This window comes from Lissotriton helveticus, chromosome 3_2 (genome assembly GCF_964261635.1).
Source record: "Lissotriton helveticus chromosome 3_2, aLisHel1.1, whole genome shotgun sequence".
Classification (NCBI taxonomy): domain Eukaryota; kingdom Metazoa; phylum Chordata; class Amphibia; order Caudata; family Salamandridae; genus Lissotriton; species Lissotriton helveticus.
In genome coordinates this window covers 463,152,485-463,177,380 of record NC_136062.1, presented here as the reverse complement: position 1 = coordinate 463,177,380, position 24,896 = coordinate 463,152,485, and the positions used below count along the sequence as shown (strand labels likewise).

At 43.9% G+C, this 24,896-nt stretch overlaps 1 protein-coding gene across 1 annotated transcript in view; it reads right to left on the bottom strand.

Moving 5' to 3' along the window:
• LOC144826169 (astacin-like metalloendopeptidase) overlaps nt 1-21,472 on the bottom strand; it is a 272,346-nt gene extending 250,874 nt beyond the window's left edge. Inside the window, exon 1 of the mRNA XM_078684563.1 lies at nt 21,404-21,472. Within this exon, the coding sequence (XP_078540689.1) occupies nt 21,404-21,472 (69 nt within the window). The remainder of the gene's footprint in view (nt 1-21,403) is intronic.
• Nucleotides 21,473-24,896: the final 3,424 nt, after the last annotated feature.

Here is a 24,896-nt window from a genome sequence, read left to right as displayed (position 1 = left end):
GACAAGAGGAGGCCAAAGCGAAGGGGCAAATGACCATAAGGGGGCATAGTAGATCCTCCCTGACCCTCTAGGTTTGATGTGGAGGTTTTAAAAGGGCCCCGCGGGGCAAAAAAAAAAATAATAATAATAAAACGGCTGAATGGATTTGCACGAAACTTCGCAAAATTGTAGGGACTGGTAGCCCGATGTGCCTTTGCTAGGTCTCAATATATGTGCTCCAGTGGATTTTGAGAAATTAACGTTCAAAAAAAGATATATATCTGTAACAGCACTCCGCTTCGCGTACTTTTCGCGTTACGGAGCTTTGCGAAGCTGATTGGTTCTCCGGCGTCTGTAAACATTCCAAACAGTCCGTAGCGGCCGCCATCTTGTCTCTCGGTAGGATCGAGAGACAAGAGGAGGCCAAAGCGAAGGGGCAAATGACCATAAGGGGGCATAGTAGATCCTCCCTGACCTCTTAGGTTTGATGTACCATTTTGCCAAGTTTGGTGTAATTCCGTTCAGCCATTCAGGCTGTAGACGTATCTAAATGTCCTATGGAAAATTGCATGGGGAAAACACATTTGAAAGTGTTGAAATTTAGAACCAATTAAAATGTTACTTTGGTTTTGTATTTGTGTGTGATGAAAGTTAATTGGTTATGTATATATCTAAAATGAGAGGAAACCACAGCCATTTTGTGATACTACTGTCTGAGGTACATTTGTGAGGAATTTTTGGTGGTCAATTGCTGGTGTTTGATTTACACAGTACTAACACTTCTCCTACTTTTAAAAAGGTGAGTTGTTAATTTGTAAGGGGAACTATGTTGTACACTTGAAGATAATTTGAAAAATGTTTTCTGTTATTTATTTACAGTCCTTCTGTTATACTAAATACTTGATAAAGTTAGTTTTATATTATGTATTACTAAAAACGATAAATGAAAGTGATTATTTTTTTCTGCAATTTACAGTAAGCAATTTCAAAATAAAATGGCTCACAATGAAGAGACCGTGGCAATTTCTTTTGAATTATCCACTACATGTATTGAAATTGAGAGCACCAATAATGAAATATTGTCACAAGGAGGAGATGACTTGAATGATTTTTTGGATCAATCTGTTGATGGCGAATTTATCGAATGTTTGGAGACCATAGAGTTAGAAGAATCATCATTGCAGACTTTTCATGAGGAGATTCCAGATGAGATGATTGAACAGGAAATTCCTGATGAGGACATGTTACTAGTTCTTTCAAATTTTGAAAATTCAGAAGAATAAATTTATATTTAGAAATCAAAAATTGTTTGAGACATTATTCATTTTTATTTTTAATTTATGAGGTTGTAGCGAAGTGATTGTAGTATAAAATGAGACTTATAGTATAGAGTGCAATATTTTTATGTTACATGGTAAGTTTACTCATATTTACTTTCCTTCTCCCACTATATTATCTCCAATGTGTATTTGACATCTCTTCTTCATCTCCGGCCTCCTTTCTCTCACTGTCTGTCTCTGATGCATCTTATCGCTGCCATTTTGTGTAATTACAGAAGAGAGTAAAAAAAAATAGTTCGGAACGTGAAAAGGGGGCAAAGTAGAGTACCCCTCACCTCCTAGGCCTTCTCAGGCGGTCCCAAAAGGATCAGTTTCTGCTTTCCTGAGAGATTATGGTATGAGTTCCATATACCACAATAACTTGCATTACAACATGCAAGATATCTATCTCCTATTACCAACTTTTGGAGATATTCGCGCTAAGCGCGAATATCTCCAAAAACTAACACCTGCCCTGAGCAGTTCTTAGCCATGTTATCCAATGGGAGGTGGATAACATGGCTAAGAGCATTAGCTCGGTAATGCATGAATATCACTGACTTTTTAGCGATATTCATGAATTGCGGCCGTTTTTTATCGCATTTGCGATAAACCTTGATAATAGCAAGGTTTATCTTCGATAATTTCTGACGATGCTTAGCGGTAAAAAATTCGTTGCTAAGCATCGTTAGCGTTAAATATCGCTTAACTTTGGTAATATGCACCAACGTCTGTTAACGTTCGATTCGAAGGAAATGAGGAAGTGTTGAAAAACATTGTCTGCGCCATCTTGCCTTTTTTGAAATGCCACACTTTTGTTGTGCATGGCAGCCATTTTAGATGCCTTGACCAGACCCACTCTCTGCACGCTGTCCATCCTTAGCATGGCTCCCCACCTTCGCAAGCATCTTCCCCAGGCACTGGTCACCCCCGCTCTCTGTGTTATGCATGGGCAATAAACCTCCCCCCATCTGCGCTGCTCTTCCTTGAGAATCACACTCTGTGCCCGCCCGACACCTCCCTTTCGCCCTATTCACTACCGCACCCTCTGACACTCCTCTTCCTCTGTGTCCGATTGTCCAGGCTATCAGCTAGCCCTGCAGATGTAGTTTATGGCCCCAGCTGTAAAGAATCACCCCTCTTCAAAGGAGTTATAGTAGATCAAGGCCCACACCCGATGAGATCCGTCACACCACACGTGTTCCTACTATCTGAAAACCATCCTGTATTGTGATTGGGGAGGGGACCGAGCCTGAAGCGGAAGATTCCAGGGATGACTCTTTGTACATCAAAGTTTTTACAATTATGTGTCATATTAAAAATATATAGCACTCCAACAAAGTAGTAGGATTATAAAACTTTAATAACTTATAAATATATACAACAAAACAAAAACAGTAAAAACATTTAAACAACGAAGAGACCGTGGCAATTTCTTTTGAATTATCCAATACATTTATTGAAATTGACAGCACCAATAATGAAATATTCTCACAAGGAGGAGATGACTTGAATGATTTTTTTGATCAATCTCTTGATGGCGAATTTATCGAATGTTTGGAGACCATAGAGTTACAAGAATCATCATTGCAGACTTTTCATGAGGAAATTCCTGATGAGGACATGTTACTAGTTCTTTCAAATTATGAAAATTCAGAAGATGTTGCCTGGGTGCCGCACTGATTTGGGTATCCGGCGTGGGGCGTCCCGGGGGGTGGATTGTCAGTAGCGGTCTGTTGTGCGAATAGTTCCAAGGCAGCAGAAAGCGCTGAAATCTGGATGTCACGAAGGTGATGTCTAGTAAGTTGCCGCCCAGCAAATAACGGCGTGGGGCGCCGCGGGGGTGAGTGAGTCCAGTAGGCACCACAGCTATACTTATCGGCATTGCAGAATTACTGCTGGGGACAATGCCTGTGCTGTAGCAGGGTCACAGCAGAAACAAAAAGGATTCTGTTGAAGATGTTGTTGGTTTTCAATTTGAAAACAGTTCTGGTGTCAACTGCTATGCTAATGTAGTGGTTAATGTTTTGTTTTCTCTAGAAAATGTAAAAGAGGGGGAGGCAGTCCATAGTTCCAGTAAAAGGGCAAAGGAAAGGATCGGGGGTTTGAACTATCAGTCAAAAAGGGGAGGGGGTGCAACAATTTTTCCTACCGGGTCACACTGTGCTTTCACCGGAACTGAGGTCTGCAGGATTCTAGTCATTCAAACTGAGGCTGGTGGCAGCATGGGAGCGCCGACGTCCCGCGGCTACAGTTTCGTCACTCCACGGGCGATCATGGCAGTCATTCCCCATCGGGGGTGTCTGCGGGGGTCGGAGACTCCCGCGGCTCCTCTAGAATCTTCAAGGTCGTGGAGGACTACGGTGGTGGAGTCAACCAGTGACCGGGCCATTTCTTTATGCTGGGCCCGCTCTTGCCAGGTCGACCGCCATTTTGAGAGTTCGGTAGCTACTGGCGATCGCGGGGTCAAATGAGCGGACGGGCTCCACCCTGCCGGGCGAGACATTGCAGCATCGCCACAGTGGAAGAACCCTTTTCCGGGCGCCTGGAGCGCTGAGGGTGCAGCTGGGAAGCCTTCACCTGGGGAGGCGGGAGAGGCCTGTTTGCATCGTCTCTCCCTCCCAGTGCACCCCACGGCGTCTCGCTTGACATTTGTTATGGCCGGACCAGGCGATGAGGATGAGGGGGGGGGGGGTCGGAGGCATGTGCAAGACATCCCCCCCAGTGTTGTCGCAGCCATTATAAAAGAAAGAAGAAATGTCCCGTCCGTCTTTGGGCCGCACCTCCGGTGGATGGCGGCCGGATGCCCTTTGCTCTGGCCCCATGAACGGGTTCCTTGGCTCATCGGCTGCAGCCGGATCCCGTCGGCCCCAGCCCCCGGCCGTTGGTGGCCGGACCGGGAGAGAGTGTGGAGGGACAACCTGCAACTCTCAAGGGCCACCGCGGCCGGACTGGGAGAGAGAGGGGAGGGTCGAGGACAGGAACATTCCACCCCCTGAAACTCTCCAGTGTTGTCAATCCCCCTGGCCGGGTCCCGCTGGCCTCGGCCTCTCCTCAGGCTACACCCTACGTGATGATCTCCTGGCCGAGGCGTGGCAGCAGGACCCGCCTTATATGTGTTGCTTCCGGCTGGGCGTAGCCGAAAACCTGTTGCCCTTTGGAAGTTTCTAGAATGGGGCGGATGTCTGCTGACTTCTATCTTTCCCAGTTTGCCGTTATTTGGCCGTGGCAGGCGGTGGGACAGACACGTTTTGGGGCAGTGAGGGGCGATGTTTTCAGGTTTCTTATTACGGGCTTACTTCTAACGTTTCTTGTTTCTAGGACAATAATAGGTTTTATCATTACGTATTGTTATCGTTTCTTTGTTTGTTATTTAATAAAAAGTTCATCAGTGGCCTACTGATTTTCGTTTTCCTATTCTTTTCTTTCCAGGTTGTTTCATGCTAAAGTTTCTGTTAACAGGATACAGTGATCACTTCGTTATTATTGCATATGTCCTTTTCACTAGGGGTGCTCTCTGGTCGGGCCAGATGACCTATCTCTAGTAAATGGTCTGGGTGAAACAGGTGCATCAATCAGTGGGGAGTAGATAGGCATGACAGATTACAACGGGGGAGAAAGGTCCGCATTACGTACCCTTTCACTACTTGCAAAGATTTTCCTACATTTATTTGCAAACAGGGAATACCTCCAAAAAGAACTAATTCCCAAACAGTCAATGTTCGGACAATCAATCAATCAATGAGGAATGAAATAGGTACGACGTGTTAAAGGCTTGCGTTACCTACCCTTCACTATCTGCAAAGGGAGAGAGAATATTCCTATTCTTCCTCGTTTGCAGGCAGAGAAGATCCTTAAGAGAACCAACTTCGAACAATTCAATGCTCGATTCAAACAATCAACAAGGGGTACTGTGAACAGAAATGAACGCCGCTTATGTACATACACATTGCTATTTTCAACAGGTTGTTCCTAATGTTTCTATTTTAGCGAGGTCAAAAAGAGATCCCATTAGTGGCCTACTGATTTTGCTCGATTCCTTTTGTTTTTTTACACGATTTTTCGCTATCTGCAAAGACTAAACAGAGTATTGCGACTCTGTGCTTGTTTGTAAATAGAGAATGAACCAAAGAGAACAATCAATCAAATGGAGAGAGAAGCAGGCACGACGGATTACAACGGGGGCAAAGGCCTGCGTTAACTACCCTTCACTATCTGCAAAGAGAGAGTACTCCTAATAGAAATGAGGGGTGGGGGGCAGCATTCAAAGCAGATCAGTGTGCATAAACACGAAAATGTTTTTACTTACCACGTACTTGACATTCGACAGTGTATGATATTTGCTATTAAAAAACCATTGAAATTCACTGAAAAAACCATAGGTTATAGACCATATATAGTTAGGAATTAGCATTTACAAAACCTTGAAAATTCACTGAAAAAACCATAGGTTATAGACCATATATAGTTAGGAATTAGCATTTACAAAACCTTGAAAATTCACTGAAAAAAACATGGGTTATAGACCATATATAGTTAGGAATTAGCATTTACAAAACCTTGAAAATTCACTGAAAAAGCCATAGGTTATAGACCATATATAGTTAGGAATTAGCATTTAAAAAACCTTATTTTACTCACACAAAACCATTGAAATTCCATATATAGTTAGTTGCACTAACTATATATCGCGCACCCGCAATCCACTGCTGATCATGTCACATATTACATCATTCATGACATGGTCAGTGACATCACTGATGACATCTCAAATGACATCACTGATGACATCAATGATGACATCTCATTTGACATCATTCTTGTGCTAATACGGTAAACCTTTTCAGACTCTAATATAACCTTAGATACACTCAGTGTATACAGACACTCACACACTGTCACTCATCCATGGAGTTACTCACACACCTAGTCAGTCATGCAAATAAACAATCTCACCTCCATTTCTTCAACTATACAGTTATACACACCTTACTTATTCAAACATATACTAACACATATTTACTCTCTTATACAATCCCTGATACAAGTTCACAATGATCCATACAACCACTCACACATTCAGTGGCTCTCATGCACAGTTATTTATATATGCCAACTCTCACATGTACTGTGTTTTACATATGTACTTACTATGACATGTAGCATTGAGATATCCATTCACTCATCAATACACTCATGCACACAGTCAACTGCCCATGTAGCTGTTTCCACATGCACTCTTGAACTCATACACCTAGTGAATCAACTGCTCACACATCTATGCACAGAGTCACACACCTCCCAGCCACCCCTACACAAACTCAATCTCCCATACAAATATTTGGGCAACCAATCAATAACACATATAGCCTCTCGTATAGCTAATGATCAACACATGCAGCAGTTTACATCACAACAGACATTATGATGCACAAATTAAGACAGTTTAGTCACTAACCCATGCATTCAGTGACACATTTAATCACTCACTCATACAGTCAGTCACGCACCTACTAAATCCTTCATCCAGACACTTATACATCCACTCATTCTTCAATATGTAAGACATATTTTAACTTTACAGAAACATACAGTCACTGGATGTTGTCATCAGTGATGTCATCAGTGATGTCATTTGAGATGTCATCAGTGATGTCATCAGTGATGTCACTGACCATGTCATGAATGATGTAATATGTGACATGATCAGCAGTGGATTGCGGGTGCGCGATATATAGTTAGTGCAACTAACTATATATGGAATTTCAATGGTTTTGTGTGAGTAAAATAAGGTTTTTTAAATGCTAATTCCTAACTATATATGGTCTATAACCTATGGTTTTTTCAGTGAATATATATATATATAACATATTTACAACATATGTGCAATATTATATACATGGCATGGACACCGTGTCTAATCAACACGGACATCATATATCAGTAAATACCGGGAAAAGCATTAATTTATAGGTGGCTTCTGAGCATACAATTCAGACACTGAATATATATGAGCAGTAATAAAATCAGTGTTTCGAGTACAAATATGGATAAAAAAGATAGGAGAACAGAGGAGAAACAAAGGAAAATCTAAAACCAAATGCAAGAACGGCGAGGTATATGTCAAATCTCACCTCAAACAGTCATGTAGAATGTGCTATAATGTCATCCGTGATTTGTAACAATCATGAGATCACCCCATAATACGGATCAAGCAAGTCAGGTCTTGAATTTTAATCTCTAGGAGTGAAGCTCCTTTAGTAAGGTACTACAAGAACTTTTAAATTGGGGACGCCAAGAAATACTTTTGTGTCTGGGCGAGCCAAACGCCCACTTGCCCGCAGTACAGGGTATCCACAGCATGAGCACCACAGGTAGAAGGGAGAGGAGCGAGGACACGAACTCCCAGCAGCCTCAACGCCACCGTCAGCAGCATCGCGCCAGGAGGTGCATAAATAATAATGCCGGCTCCGGCGGCGCGGGACGTACGTGGGTCACGCCCGGGCAAAGGACGGGCCCGTCCTGCGCCCGTCATCATCAGGAAGTGGCAGGGCAGGGCCACCCACCTTGGATATTTAGTCCTCGTCCGTGTTATGTAGAGTGGATACCCAGCATGTTGTACCAGCAAACTGTGAGTTGGTATTAACATTACTTGTTTAATCTCAGGATTTGTCGCAGAGCACCTATATGATCATGCTGTGCTCGTGTTCTTGAAACAACAAAGCCACAAAGGAGAGCTAGTTCTATTTAAATATACCTGCTGACCCGGTTAGGGGATAGGTGTTTAAGAGATGGGCAGAAAAAAGGATGGTGGCTAGTAAGCAATCAGTGACTGACTCATTAAATACACCCAAGCGGACCACCACCATCAACAGCTATCTGGCACGTGCTATAGGAGTTTTAACTAAAGAAATTGATATGGCAGAGCGGTGCCTGTCGATCACCCCATTGGGCCAGGATGGAGAGTCTGATGACAGGGGATGCGCGACTAGCATAAATACCATAGCTATTGGTGAGGGTATGGTCAACGAACAAATAGACCAAGTAGAACAAGCAAGAGGTGATAGTGCCCTCAATAAGCAGATTCCCACAACATACAGGGGCAAACAGGGTGCGCTACACATTACCCCGGATGTAACATCCATAAGGGTAGAAAGAGCCCTAACTAGAGCCCTAAATCCAGCAGCCAAATGTAAGCAGAAGTCCCCAATCACCCCCTCGCTCTAGATGAGCTCATATTAATGGGAGAAGGCTCTGAAAACCACAATCAAATGGACTCACAAATGTGGGCACCCTTTTGGGACAAATTATCCGCTGTTGTTAACAAAATAATAAACCCACTTAAAGAAAGTTTGTTTAGGGTATAGGAAGAAATTAAAAAAGTTAATGAGGGTGAGAATCATAGACAAGTAGGTAAGGATCTGAGTATAATTTTTAATGGCCAGCCCCCCTGTTTGGAGGGAGCCACTGGACCCAGACCAGATGTGATAAGAACCAGTGATGTACCTAAACCTAGCAGTAATGCTACAAGGGGTGGGAAGAGGATAGTGCAGCACCAAGGTCCTAATCAACAACCTCATAGGACTGAGAAGAGTTCACCACCCTAAGACTTATTACTATTAATCTACCACTCGCAAGTTGTCCATATGTGGTAATCTTGGTTAATGTCCCGCCAATTAAAGAAGGGTCTATGGAAACCACGGAATGCTTGACCCACAAGGTAGTACACTGGTCAAGTTAAAAACACTTATTCTCCCCTAGTAGAGTCAATGAGATCTTGCTCACAAGGAGAGCATGGTGGATTAGACTGTTGGCAAAAGATTATAAGGGTGACTGTGTTATAATTAATTTTAGAAACACCAGAATTGCTGGAGGTATTCTTAATGGGCTAAAGTCTATACCTGTTGAGCCTGCAGCTATGAGTATACTCCCATTGGATTCTGATCAACGCCATAAGGGCGCACTGGATTTCCAAACTGAGAGGCCCATCCAAAATTTGTATCCCTACTGCGCCACGGCTTTCACAATATATAAAAGATTTGAAGCACTGAGTGGTCTAGATGACCAAACGGTGCGGGTGCCTTAAGGATCAGCAACCTGTGCCTGATCCTTAAGGGCTGTTCCTAAGATTAGCCATCATAGAAAGTATCTCAAGATACCCAATATACATTTAGTGAGTATGCAGGACTATACCACCAACGGGTTGGTTGTCGATAGAAATGGCATTTATTTAGTAATGACAATAGTTTTAATTACTGTATAATGGTATCACAAACAAATAGTACAGAGATACTTTATAATAAGGTTATGTTTTTGCTTCCTGGAACGTGCACGGGCTGGCAGGCAAGGTTCAATTAGCTGACTGGGATTTTAACTTAACTGAGTATGGAGGTCCTAACTCCATGTCCTGTGGTTGCTTTGGTGAGGTAAGTGGCCATTTTAGCCAAAATGACTGTGGGGAAGCAGTTAACCTAATGATCGCGAAATATGATATACAACTCCTCAAGGGGGGCAGCGACCGCAATGGGTGTTTATACCCAACATTTATAGGAAGGAGTGCACAATCCACTATTGATCATGTAATGGTATGTGTTTCCGCAGCAGGTTTGTGTGGTCATCTAAATGCAGTTCCTTCCCCATTTAGCGATCATAATTTCTTAAATTTACCCTTTTTCTTTTGGGCCAAGAAAACTGATGTTTATGATACAGCACATTATATAAACATGGCTGGGACAAATGGGATTAGAATAAAATGGTCAGGTGTTGACCCATGTTTAATAATGAGGAAAATAGTGAATTCTAATCGAAGGGAAATAATATACTGTCTACTGGAAGAAATTATACCAGTGTTATTGGTAGAAAATGTCTGCACCATTACACAATCGATTAAGGCAATCCTCACTAAAACCCCTGGACCATCATGTACCAAAAAGAAGGGACGGTTTGATGGTGCCTGCACCAAAACCCTTAAGGATCTGAAGCATGCTCTCTCTAAACCACCAAGATTATTGTCTACCATTCAAACCTTACGTCGGGAGTATAAGATAGCTTTCTCTGCCCGGAAAAAGATATTCAAGTGTTGTGTATCGATTTAGACTCCGTATGAATTCCGTATAAATCTCCCGAATCATGCCCTTATATAGGTACAATTCACATTGCCCTTATTTACGCATAGAAATCAAGCCATTATTTAGGCATTGTCCACACTAACCAAATATAGGCATGGCTACTTACATCCATTCATCTACGTCACAATGAATTCTTGGAAAACCAGATTCTTAAGCCTTTAAGACTTCCCCTTGCCTGGATATTGATTTCTCCAAGAACTCATTTCTTATTCATGAACATCTATTCCTTAGGGGCTCATTTATGACGTTCTTATGCCCGAATTTTACGTCAATACTGACATTCCTAAACACCTTCAAGGTATAAATATGCCTTCACTTGCTATGGGAAGGCGCGGTGCGGTTCGACTACCTACTTGCACGACGCGGCTCCCCACAGCAAGTCCCAAAGGAAGTCAAGTCCCCAACTGACGCACTGGCCAGACGATGTCATCCTCCTCGCCAAGATTCCAGCTCCAGTGTTTCTGACTCCCCTTGCAGGGTGTTAGAGATCCAGTCCCGGAAAAGAGATTCCAACCTCTCTCATTCTAAGGTATGGAGCTGATTAGAACCTTTTTGCAACTCTTGGCATAACTAAACCATACTAAGATAGCTCCTACTTCTTTCCTCGTACTAGACTTAGGTTAGGTACACAGGGGTAGGATTATTTTCGGCCTGTCTGGATCCCAAAGCTTGGTGATCTAGTCAGAGAAAAGATTGCGGACAAGACGGAATTTGGGCCTTCTTACAGACATCCAGTACCTGTCCTAGAACAGTGCTACTGCCGCCCATTGCTGGTAAAAAGGAGAGAAGATTTGTGTCTATTGACCTAATTATACCACACTATGTGGCCGATACTAAGCAGTAGGCCAAGTGGACTCCGTCAATGTAGCATATGCACTCCTCTATCTACAATACAATAGGTTCAAACTGAGAGACTCATCACCTTTGAAGAGAAAAGAAGGACTAAGCAACAAAGCTATGGAACTTGTTCCTCTTGAGACCCAAATAACAGGTCGTCCTGATACACCTGTCTACAACAAAGTAACGAGTGATCAAGTGGTTCCAGCAATTTCAACTAATCCTGATGCAATTCCAACCATTGACAGAACTACCTCTGGCTATTTCATTAACTTTGATACATTTTCTGAGGATCCCAGCGAACGGGAAACAATGCCAGCACAAAGAACTTTCAAAGAAGAAGCAACAGACTTTTTTCATCACCTGAAAAATACTTATCTTGTTTCACCATGGATTTAACTATGGATTGTTTTGGGAATATTCTTCTTTCTACTTTGGTTAGCTCTGGTATTAACTCTGGGTATGCTGATAAATGGAAGATATATTCAATTGGACACAGCAATTAAAAAAGTGAACTTACTTCTCCAGCCACACAAATCATCCTATTGTGAACAAAGAGACTTGTCAGCAGTGAACATCACAGCCGTTCCTATACCGGATGGTATAGTTTGGGACAGAACTGAATATTACATTTTTGGCCCGTCAGAGCTGTTTAAAATTCTACACTAATACAAGGTTTCATTAAGTGACTTTTTTTTACCTCTAGTACCTTTTCTGATGATTGGGGCTTCGAGACTGTTAATAATATGATATCAGATGTAGAAATGTCTGCAGTATTCACAAATCATGAATATTTAGAGGGTTCATCAGAATATGAACAAATGTATTGTTATAACCATTATGGTCATAATTTCTTGCATAAATCTGCAATACCTAGAAATGTATATATGTATAACCAATGGGAACATTGTCCTCCACCTCCAAAGGGTAGCTCAAAAACATTTGCTATGAAATTTCCATATTTTTCAGGGGTCAATTTATCAAATGCTGAATCATTTTTATTTTAAAAATGTGAAGACAGGAATGAAAAATATGTTAACAAATAGGAAACAGATTTATTCTGCAGCCTCTTTTGCCCAACTGTCTAGACAGGGTTTCGACTTTTGGAAAGACAACATTGATACAAAAACTGTCTGGGGTACAAAAGATGGGCAAGTGCAGGGGATAGAAGCTATGTTTAGAGCCTGCATCATCCCTGAGCAAATTATGTTTTTGAATAACACTCCCCAACAAACGTCTTGTCTTGGGTTAGCCAAGATCAAGGAGCTGAATGCACCGACCATACCTATACCTGCAAGTAACAGCACTACACGGGGGAGGTCGACGTACATAATATTTTGCATCACAACAGATCAGATCCAGAATGGAAAAAATGGTTGCTCTGGCCCACAGACACAAACAACTGTCAAGATGAATTCCTGAACAAAACACAGGGTTTCATAATCAATAGGCCAGCCCCAAGATATATTCAAAGACAGCATCCTGGGATAGTAACAACATACAGTGTAGGGAAAATATGCCTTGATTGGCTAAAGAAACGGCGCAGGCCCTAGGGAATTCTTGCTATGACCAAAAAAACTGTGTCAAAAATGTTTCATATATGCCGGTATATATGTTGCATATAACGAATTATGGAGGATTACCCAAGCAGAGACTGCAGAACGAATACGAGAAGTTGATCGTATTAGTTTAGTGAAATCTCTCTCTGTAGTATACAATGGGTTAACGACTATGTTGTCCAGGATATATTCATAGGACAACATTGTGTCTTCTGCCATAGACATAATGGAACAAGACTTGGTCATGCTGCAACATAGTTAGTCTCATCTACGTTCTATCATGCTATTAGGTTGGATGCTACAAAACCTGCATGCAGGCTACGTGCCTTGGCATTTAATCAAAACTACGTCACTGTTTTCAGAATTCAATCTCACTGATAAACAGATTAAACTGACACAGAGGGGAGCAGACTGCACGGTGCTGAGCATTTGAAAAACTGGAAAGATTATCATTCACAGTGGCAGAAAAGCCAGCCACTGAGTGGATCATACATGGTAAAATCACTCTGCCTGTTACAATTTTCCATTTTCAATATTGCTTAAAACGCATACCAGCAGGCAAATATGAAAGGTTGGGTAAAGAATACATCAAGACATCCTGGAATTTACCATACACACACAGATGTTGGAGTGGGGGACGTGAAATGTTTCTTAGCAGTGCAAACTGTGAAAACGCACTAAGCGGTTCTCCCCTTTGTCAGGGTATTAATTTACACAGGGCCTGAGATGGTTCCACTACAAGTGTATCCTGTCACCTTCAAGGATCACCAGCTGCAGTGATCAATCCAATTTTTGGACTACTTTCTAATGGGAGTTACCTAATGTTGAATGATCACAGCTGCTGTGGCATGTTGCCAGGGATTCCGTATCTAGTAACTGCATCATCCAGGGTCACTTGCTGTATGCAAGCATTGCTTCCACAAACCAAGACAGTTACGGAGTCGCCTCTATGGCCTTCACTGAACATCTCTTCTATACAAATTGATACTCTAAGCAGAATGAAAGCCATTCTTTTACAAAAAACTGAGCCACTGACCTTGGCCAAAGACATCTGTCTAAAACTCCCATCAGTAATGCTTATGGATATCGATACGCTGATGGACCCGGTAACGACCCATGCTCTGTGCTATCCACAGCGACTACCAATCCTGATGACAGTATTCATTGAGATCTCACAGACGCAAATTGCTATTGCTGAGGCACAAAAGGAAACTAAGGAAATCAAAAAGGGGGGAGTGAAGAGGTGATGCCGGTGGGCACCGAGGTGGGCACGTCCTCCTCTTGTCAGGGTTTTAGGTTAATCAGAAAGGGCCACCTCACATTGGGTGGATGTGTATCCAGATGTCATTGGAATACAACATCTTTGTTAAAATACCCCTCACACACCAAAAGGGCCCTTGGTGTCATGCTTCATCATCGGGGTCTTCCCGTCCCGCTGCGGGGCGGGGCAGTGCTGCGACAAGCGGATACGCTGGAGCACCTTTTAGATGGAGGTGCTATGTGTTGGGAGTGAGTTTCAGTGGGGTCAGGTGTGATATCAGGTGTGAGTTAAAAAATACCTGGCCTAGTGGAAAAAAAGAATTTTATTAAACACTGGCTGGTATTATTAAAAGGAAAAAGTGAAGCGGAGAGATGGAGCAGGTTAATGGGCTCTCTCTCCTAAGTGGGTCAACATGTTTCGAGGCACGGGGCCTCTTCGTCAGGACCGAGGGGAGATCCCCCTGTCACTCACTAATGTTTTCTCCACATGGGTAGAAAAAAACGTGTATGTACAAAAAAGTGAAAAAAGAACTATGTGAGTAACTACAGATTAATAATTACAGCACATATATGCTACCACACTAATAATGTAGTATGCTTATCAATGGGGGGATCAATGCCTCATGAGCCAGCATAAGACTGAAGGGTATGGTGGGGTATCAGTGTGCCCCTAGCACGATTGTGCTTCCTCCTTCGTCCGCGGCAGGACGAAGGAGGAAGCACAATCGTGCTAGGGGCACACTGATACCCCACCATACCCTTCAGTCTTATGCTGGCTCATGAGGCATTGATCCCCCCATTGATAAGCATACTACATTATTAGTGTGGTAGCATATATGTGCTGTAATTATTAATCTGTAGTTACTCACATAGTTCTTTTTTCACTTTTTTGTACATACACGTTTTTTTCTACCCATGTGGAGAAAACATTAGTGAGTGACAGGGGGATCTCCCCTCGGTCCTGACGAAGAGGCTCCGTGCCTCGAAACATGTTGACCCACTTAGGAGAGAGAGCCCATTAACCTGCTCCATCTCTCCGCTTCACTTTTTCCTTTTAATAATACCAGCCAGTGTTTAATAAAATTCTTTTTTTCCACTAGGCCAGGTATTTTTTAACTCACACCTGATATCACACCTGACCCCACTGACACTCACTCCCAACACATAGCACCTCCATCTAAAAGGTGCTCCAGCGTATCCGCTTGTCGCAGCACTGCCCCGCCCCGCAGCGGGACGGGAAGACCCCGATGATGAAGCATGACACCAAGGGCCCTTTTGGTGTGTGAGGGGTATTTTAACAAAGATGTTGTATTCCAATGACATCTGGATACACATCCACCCAATGTGAGGTGTCCCTTTCTGATTAGCACAAAAGGAAACAACAGGCGCGCAGGTAACATCGATACAAACATTGCTAATGCGACCAATGCTAAAGGCGATGCTTCACATCTATGTGCGGTTAATCTTCTAAACAAGGTAATCCAACATTCACCTACAATGATAGATGATTTTTTGTCTACAGACATAGAAGATTTTATGTTTTCTCGAAGCCCTAACACTGACTTTTGATTTTGGCACTCAGTGTTCTGGGAGACTATGAATTTGACTTTCAGTTTTTTCAAAACAAGGTACTAACTTTGGAACTTTTTCCTATGATTAATTTTTTTTCTCCAAATTTGAATTTTTTTGTTTTTTGGCACAAGTAATCTGCTTATAGTAGAACTATTCATAGAGAACAAGAATTCTTTGACTACTTCCAGAGACAATATATGACCTTGTGCTCAACGAAATGATTATGTAATCTGAAACTAAATGGTTTCAACCTTTTTTCTTCTGTATTTACGAGCCATTTCATAAATGTATATTTCATGATTCATTCGATTTGCATTTCAAATGTCAACATATGCTTAGAATGAAACATTGCTATAATTTGTAGAGCACCAAGGCATTTTTTATGCTTACATACCTGTCTACTGCATTTTACTTTCTATTTTTGGACATGTTTTTAACACTTCATGTGTAGATATATATGTTTAACATGTTTAGGATCTAGTAACGTCGTATATACGAAAGTGGAGTGGGTGTTGCGTATCGATTTAGATTCCATATGAATTCCGCATAAATTTCCCGATTCGTGCCCTTATATAGGTACAATTCACAATGCCCTTATTTAGGCATAGAAATCCAGTCCTTATTTAGGCATTGTCCATGCTAACCAAACACAGGCATGTCTACTTACATCCGTTCATCCACGTCACAACGTATTCTTGGAAAACCAGACTCTTAAGCCTTTAAGACTTCCCCTTGCCTGGATATTGATTTCTCCAAGAACTAATTTCTTATTCATGAACATCTATTCCTTATGGGTTTATTCATGATGTTCTTATGCCTGACTTTTACGTCAATACTGGCATTCCTAAACACCTTCAAGGTATAAATATGCCTTCACTTGCTATGGCAAGCTACGGTGCGGTTCAACTACCTACTTGCTGTGGTGAGCCGCGTTATGCAGGTCCCAAAGGCAGTCAAGTCCCAAACTGACGCACTGACCAGATGCTGTCATTCTCCTCGCCGAGAATCCAGCTCCAGTGTTTCTGACTCTCCTTGTGGGGTGTTAGAGATCGAGTCACGGGAAAGACATACCAACCTCTCTCAGTCTAAGGTATGGAGCTGATTAGAACCTAGAGAAACTTTTGGCAACTCTTGGCATAACTAAACCAGACTAAGACAGCACCTACTACTTCCCTCGTACTAAACTTAGGTTAGGTACACTGGGGTAGGATTATTTAACAGCACCAGATGAGTATTTTAGCCTGTGTTATTCATGTATGTATTTCAATGAATATATGTCTTAGCCACAAGACATGCTATTACAGTATTATTTTATCTTACTGCTAACGCTGTGCGTTTTATACTTTGCATTAGGTCTTACGATTGTAGCAGTTCATATCTCTTGCATGAGAAATTAGACTGTTCAATAAACCTTTTTTATTGAAACGCCTGTCTCTCTATTTCTGTGCAACTCTGTAGAAACATAGCATGCACGATTAACTGTGTGAAACGGTATTCTATTGTTTCCACGACTCTGAAGATATTGTTCCAAATCTAAGGGTACAAAGTTGTAATGTTTATGCGGTTTTCAGAAACAAATCCCTTCTTGTTCATTCAAGAAAGTTTCTAGTGACCTCTGAGTTAGCTGGCACACACAAGTAATTAAGTTTAATGTACTCGATAGAGACATACTGACCTCATTCCTATGTCAAAACTATAGTGTATATTATTCCAATGCGCAGAGCCTATCAGGGATATAGGAACTACAATACAAAAGGAAGAGGCATGGGAAAATTTGATCATAGCGGCTAAAACTAAAAATAACAAACTCTTTTGGGATGTAGTTAACCATGGAGCTCTAGAACCCCAAATCAGTTTGAATATGAAGACCTGGTAACCAACCAGATTGACACCAACCACCCACCTTGAGAAGATGACAGAAACCCACTGCCTCAAGAAATCTACATGACTTATCAAGGAGACATAATCATCGTGGGAAAGGGACAATCACTGAGCCTCGTCCTACATCTGCGGATCTCAACAACTGTCGCTAACTCTCAGTTGTTTGGTGCTCAGGTTCACTATATGGCACTGAGGCACACATATGTCAGTGCTCTGGCTGACAGAGCTCTAGATGGCCACGGGGCACTAAGAAAGACATAGGTTAGTGCTCTAGCTGAGCACTGGGCACTGAGGCTCCCATAGGTCAGTGCTCTAGATAACCACAGGGCACTGAGGCCCTCATAGATTAGTACTCTAGCTGACCAGAGGGCCCTGAGGCACACATAGGTCAGTGCTCTAGCTGACCAATGACACTGAGGCACCCACAGGTCAGTGCTCTAGATAACCACGGGGCTCTGAGGCACCCATAGGTCAGTGCTCTAGCTGACCACTGGGCACTGAGGTACCCATAGGTCAGTGCTCTAGCTGTGCACTGACTACTGGGCACTGAGGTACCCATAGGTCAGTGCTCTAGCTGACCACGGGGCACTGAGGCACACATAGGTCAGTGCTCTAGCTGACCACGGGGCACTAAGGCACCCATAGGTTAGTGCTCTAGCTGACCACTGGGCACTGAGGCACCCATCATAGTTCAGTGCTCTAGCTGACCATGAGGCACTGAGGCACCCATAGGTCAGTGCTCAAGCTGACCACTGGGCACAGAGGCCCAGACGAGTTCTGCCTGGGGACAGGTGTGAAAAGGAGATAGAATCGAAGGGGGGCGAAGGAGGGAGAGAGGAAGTAAGAGGCAGGTGAGTAAAGGATGGGAACCATGCAGGCGCTCTGCAGCTCGTTCAATGCCTTAGAGGGTGGCATGAGAAGAATGTAATTATCCAGACACTACACACACTATCACACTTAAAGTAGGAGTGAGACTACTGACAGCCTTGAGAACCCGTGATGTCTAAAGCAAAGGAGAGCTTGTAAGCTCCGCACGCGCCATTAATGTACCCAGGACTGCCGTCTGTATTTACAATCTCTGTCTGGAACATCCTGGTCAATAAGCTGGCATTCTGGTGTCAGACACATCTCATGGCCAGATAAGAAGCAAAAAACACAATATCAGGCAGCTTTAATGCACCGCCTGAGCTCAACGCAGGGAAACTGACTCCACTGGGGCAAAAAGCGCTTCACTCGCTGAGCTGCCTCAGCAGCGAACGTGGGGCTTCGAAGCACTGCGCAACTTTACCGAACTATGGGGCATATGTAGGTAGGCGTTTGCGCATTGCAAACGCCGAAATTTGGCGAATTTCGGCGTTTGCGAATCTCAAACGGTGCTTTGGTATGTAGGTGCACATTAGCAAAATAAGGAATCGCAAAAATTGCGATTCCTTATTTTGCTCAAGCATTTAAGGAATCACAATTTTGCGATTCCTTAAATGCTATGTAGGAGTGAATTTTAAAATGCGCTTTTGGTTAAGGAATCGCAAAATACCACCTACTCCAAGCAGATGGTATTTTGCGATTTCCTTTCTAAATGCATTTATTTTTTTTAATCAAAGTGCCATGTGGCGCACAGACATGTACTTAGAGGCACATTCCAGGGGTGCAACAGGTGTCCTTTGGACACCCTGGCACCCTTAGAATTGCAATTCTCAAATTGCGATTTTCTCATAGAAAATCGCAATTTGAGAATGTATCCCCATTCATTCCTATGGCCTCTTAGCCCATAAGAATGAATGGGACACTCATTCCCTAATTGCGATTCGCAATTTTCTAATCGTAATTAAGGAATGTTAGGGCCATATGTATCAAGCAAATTAGCATTCGCAAAGGCCGAAATTCTGCGAATTTCGGCCTTTGCGAATGCTAATTTGCTAAATGATATGTATGAAACATTTTGGCTGCAAAATAAGGAATCGCAAAATTTGCCATTCCTTATTTTGCGATTGCACTTAAAGAATCGCAAATGTTGCGATTCCTTAAATGCAATGTATCAAAGAAAAATTAATTCAAAAATGCCCATAAGGATTCGCAAATTACCACCAACTTCTAGTTGGTGGTAAGTTGCGAATTCTTTTAAAAAAGCAACTTTTTTAAAATCCAAAGGTGCCATATGACGCTCATACATGCCCTTGGGGCATGTATGTGCACCATATGCCCACACATCATCTTCAGGGGTGCAGCAGGGTGTTCTTGTGACACCCCTGCACCCTTGAAAATATTCACAATTTGCGATTAGCAAATTGCTAATCGCAAATATCCCCTTCATTCCTATGGGCCTCCTGGCCCATAGAAATGAATGGGAAATTTGCGATTAGCAATTTGCTAATCGCAATTTAGGAATGTTAAGGAATCGCTAAAAAGAAGCGATTTCCTACATACATACCACTTTGCGATTTCTAAATAGCAATTCCTTAAAATTCGCTATTTAGAAATCGCAAATGGTGATGATGATACATATGGCCCTTAGAGATTCGCAAAAAAATGCGAATATTTACCTACATTCCATTATGCTATTCTCAAATAGCGATTCCTTAAAAATCGCTATTTGGGTATCGCAAAATGGAAATTACCTACATATGCCTCTATAACTTTACAATAATGTGATATGAAATCCCTGCACTCTGTCAATCACACATCAGGTTCCATCCGCCTTCTCCTCTCCTGTCTGATAAACGACCGGTCTATAAATATTCAACGCAGGTGGGACTGACACACCTTTCAGACACGGCTTCACAGAGGAGTCATTGACAATATTGTCAAGATCTTATCCAACTATTCACTTTTGAGGTTAATATTAATATTACGCACACGGTGTACTTTGCTGAGCCTGTGCGCTAAGAACTGCTCATGGGCTTTCCCCTGTACCTGGTAGCATTTAATATCTATGCACACGTTGTATATGTACCTCCTCTGTGCACAGTGCACACTCCACGACGCAGCTCTACGCACAAACCTGCCCACAACTCTTAATGTACACAGCGGATAAAAACACATTCTGCTCATGTCAACAAAGAAGTACAATGTGTTCCCAGTGGCAGCTGCCTCTGAGCACTTCCCACAAGTGTTTCAGGAGGATGCGGAGCGCTGCGCATTGCCCTGTCTCCAATGATGACCGTGTGCGCCCCTTGAAGTAATTGTGCCCGTGTGTGCGCGAGCGTGAGCCCACCGTGTGAAGCAGAAGTAGCACTATGCTGCTTGGTAAATGGACTTGTTCACAGCCCACTCTCTGCCTCTGCTTGGAACCTTTTCCCAGGTACCCTCCGCGCAGCCCTCTCTCCCGTGTTCAGCCCCGGGCACCCCCTCCCTCCAGCATTCACCGATTCATCCGCAGGCTGGAGCCTCACACTGTCCCTCCCCTTAGAGCACCCCCTTTTCACTTTGAGCGCCCATTTATTTCCAGGAGTTTTCTCTCTATTATCAAAAAGCCCCACTGCCAGGACCAGGGGGTGCAATTCCAGGCATGAACATTTCGTAGCGCCTCGATTTATCGTTGTCATCAGTTCACCAAGCGCTGGTCCCAGGCCCTCAGGTGGGGGCCTCGCATCAGGTGTTAGGTGTCTCTAACAGACCACCCACGGCGCTTCAGCCCTCTCTCCACTTCATCAAGTGCGGCTGCTTCTCTAGGGGGGCGGGAGCTGTCAGATACAAGGGTGGGGGGTGTCCTTACCTCCAGGGGTCGGCCCAGCGTGAGCTGTCAGATACAAGGGGGGGCTCCTTACCTCCAGGGGTCGGCCCAGCGTGAGCTGTCAGATACAAGGGGGGGCTCCTTACCTCCAGGGGTCTGCCCAGCGTCAGCTGTCAGATACAAGGGGGGTCTCCTTACCTCCAGGGGTCTGCCCAGCGTGAGGTGCAGCACAGACAGCACAATGGCGACGGCGGTGGTGACGTCCATGGCGACAGTCTCAGGATAATGTCCTCCTCGGAGTCTCTCTTCTCTTCACCCCTCACTCTCCTTCTCCTGCCTCTCAAGGGTCTTGGGGTGCCTTATAACTACACCTGGATGGAGCGGGGGTCAGGCGCCAGTCACCTCCCAGCCCACTGCAACAGACACTTTCTGCTGACCTGAAAGAAACGCACGCGACTGCACGCCCTGCGAGCCCCACCGAGCGGGAAGCGACAGCCCCCAGGAGGTCCAGCAGGGGTCAGGGGTCATGCCCTAAGCAGGCACAACCTGCAAGGCGAGGTCTGAAGCGGACGAGGTGACCTTTCAGCCTGTCTCATCCAATCTTCACAATCTGGCGCTCCCCGGCCAGGTCGGGGACAAACTCCCTGCTGGGGAGAGGATTAGAGGGAGAGGCGCGCGAGGGTGGGACGGCCTCCCCTCGGGGCTGGTAACCAGGGGGTGATTAAATGAGTATTCACCGATCAATGTATGCCTGTGACCACCGCACAGGAATGCGCGTGTGTTGATAAGCAAAGACAAAGATACCCCGAGGGACCCAGCTTGGCAGGTTAGGCTGGGCTGCTCTCCTGAGGAACAGGGTCAGGACTGGTTTGCATACCATTGAGTCTAAACTGGGGTCACGTGGTGAGCGAAAGAACGATAAATCTAACCCAAAATCTCGACTAGTTATGAAAGTTTGATTTATTCAGCATTCCGTCCATCATGTGTTTGTGTAGCTTTTTTGCCCCAAGTGCAATGGGCATGTGGAGACGCGGGTCACTTGCTCGCTGTGCCACTGGTTTCAAGCTAGCCTGGCTGAAGAGGGGTGAGACCCCGAAACTGGTTTCAGGAGGCTTGTTTCAAGTCCAGGGAGGGCCGCGCTGGCAGTTTTGGCTGGACTGTTCTCCTGAGTGGCATGGTCAAGACTGATTTACACACGGGGTGGCGTGGTGAGTAAAAGAACAATGGATTTAACCCAAAATCTCTTTACTGGGTATGAATGATTTATTCAGCATTCCGTCCATCATTTGTTTGTGCACCATTTTTCGCCATTGGTTTTGCGCAGCTTTTTTTGCCATCGGTATACTCCTCACTTTGCCACCGGATTCCTGCTAGCCTGGCTGATGAGGGGTGATACCCCGAAACTGGTCCCAGGATGCCTGCTTCTAAGCCAGGGAGGACCTGGCTTGGCACTGCGACCTGAACTGTTTCCATGAGAAGCAGGGTCAAGACTAATTTGCATATAGCTGGTTCCAAACTGGGGTGGCGTGGTGAGCAAACGAACAATGGATTTATCCCAGATCTCTTGCCTGGGGGTGAATGTTTGATTTATTTAATATTACGTCCAGCATTGGTTTGTGCAGTAGGAGATAAACAGGGCTCTACAACTCAGCACATGTGTGAAATGTTATGGAAAGTAATGCCGACATAATTCTGCTGTAGTGTGCCTTTTAACTCCCTGGGATCCAGTACCAACTTTACCTTCTTCACGAATGATAGTTACTGCCTTGAGAAACAGGCTGTCTCCTCTGCTCTTTGTTAAAAACATTGGCGCGGTCTTGCACCATATTCCTTCTGTGCTGGATCTGAGGCCTGAGCTAAGGTGTCTCCTCTGCTTCAATTTTCACCTTGATTGGGCCATTGGTGTGAGTCCAAAAACACTGGCCCAGCAAGGATGCACTGGGGCCTCGCGCAAACAAGGAAGCATGGCACAATAGCCATCATCAGGGTTCAGATGGCCTCTCACACCACTGGGCCTCAGTGCCATTGTACCGGCAGCACCAATGATAAATACAGCCCTACCAAACAGGGTTCGTTCTGTGCCCGCTACACAGAGCTATTACTCGGGAAACATCCTTTACAACGCAACTGTTACAACGCACTACCATTACGACGCAACCATTACAACGCAAGTCATTACAACGCATTGCGCTGGGGGGCGCTCTAGGATAGGGTATAGTTTTAATTTACTATCCAACACCTTCCCTACCATCCACGGGGACTGGAGTTGGAATAGTAAATTAAACTATTCACTATCCAGCACCCCCCAACGCAAGTCGTTGTAACGACTTGCGTTGTAAAACTTGCATCGTAAAGGCATGCGTTGTAATAGCATGTGTTGTAACGACATACATCCCTATTACTCCTAGGCCTGAGGCTCAGACGAGGCCGTCTGCCACTATGTGTAATAACAAAGGGGAACAATGCCCACATCTCCCTCCCCTTTCCTCTCGTGCTGGGGCCCCGTTCCCTGTGCAACAAGGGTGACTTGGGCCCTAATAGTAGCAAGGGAGCTGAGCCTCCACTAAACTTTTTAGTAGTAAGAGTCATAATTGGGTCGTAGTGGCCCCCTCACATTCTTGGCCCCAGTGCAACTGCACCTGCTACATTAATGATACTGCTGGTCCTTTCATGAAAAAAGCAGCCCCCACAGGTTGCCCATATGTAGATGGAACAATTAGTCCCCATGTGGCACCACTCCCCCATGGGCATTTAATGTTATCCACGGATCTTGCTCTTTTCCTCTTTCTCCTGGGCCATGTCTCTGAAGCCCCCCGGGGGTCTGGATGATCAGGGCTCTGCTTCTGAATGTGACCCTGTGGGTCTCACTTCAACCTACCTGAAAGGACATCTGCATGTGGAAGAGGGCAGGATTGGCGGGGACTGATGTGACTATGTTTTTCTTTTATTTCACAAAACCAGTTCCCAAAATTATTGGTTAAACAAAAAAGAAACAGCCATCCCTGAAGGGTTGGTATGGTGCCTCTGGGTAAAAGTGAAAGGCCAGTGTTGGGACTCTCATGTGTTTGTGAAACTGAGGGCGGGGCAGAGAGGTAACCATGAAATAGGCCTTCTCTCCAAGGTGCCTGCTACCTCAAAGAAATGTAAATGTGTGCAATTGATTAATCACCAAATGTAAGAGCTGATTGGGACCCAGTATACGCCTTAATTGATGGAGGCACTGGAAGTTTATGGATGACAAGTGACTTAAGGGTGCTGAGTTCTGGAAAGTGTCCTTTTAATGTATACTTATAACAATGCTTGCACTAAGTACTGTCTAATTATCTATTACTGTACATAGGCTATGAAAGCACTTGTTTATCTTAAACACTAAACTCACAGCCACTGAAATTAGGCGATTTTGTGCATTTCTTTTACATAATTATGGATCTGCTACATTTGCTGCATAACCCATCAACTGGTGCATAAGTTGCAGATTTTAGAAAAAAACCTCTTTCTAGCTCAAACGGATCAAAATTTATTAAAATGTGGTGACATAGGTTCAGACACAGTGGATGGCCCTTCCTAAAAGTTAACTTTTCACCTTTCATTTGCTTATTTCAGAATTTGGTCATTAAATGGGTACTAATAGGGAAAAATCTTTGTCCAAACGTTATTACCATGGGTAAAAATAATGAAGTAATACTAAAAA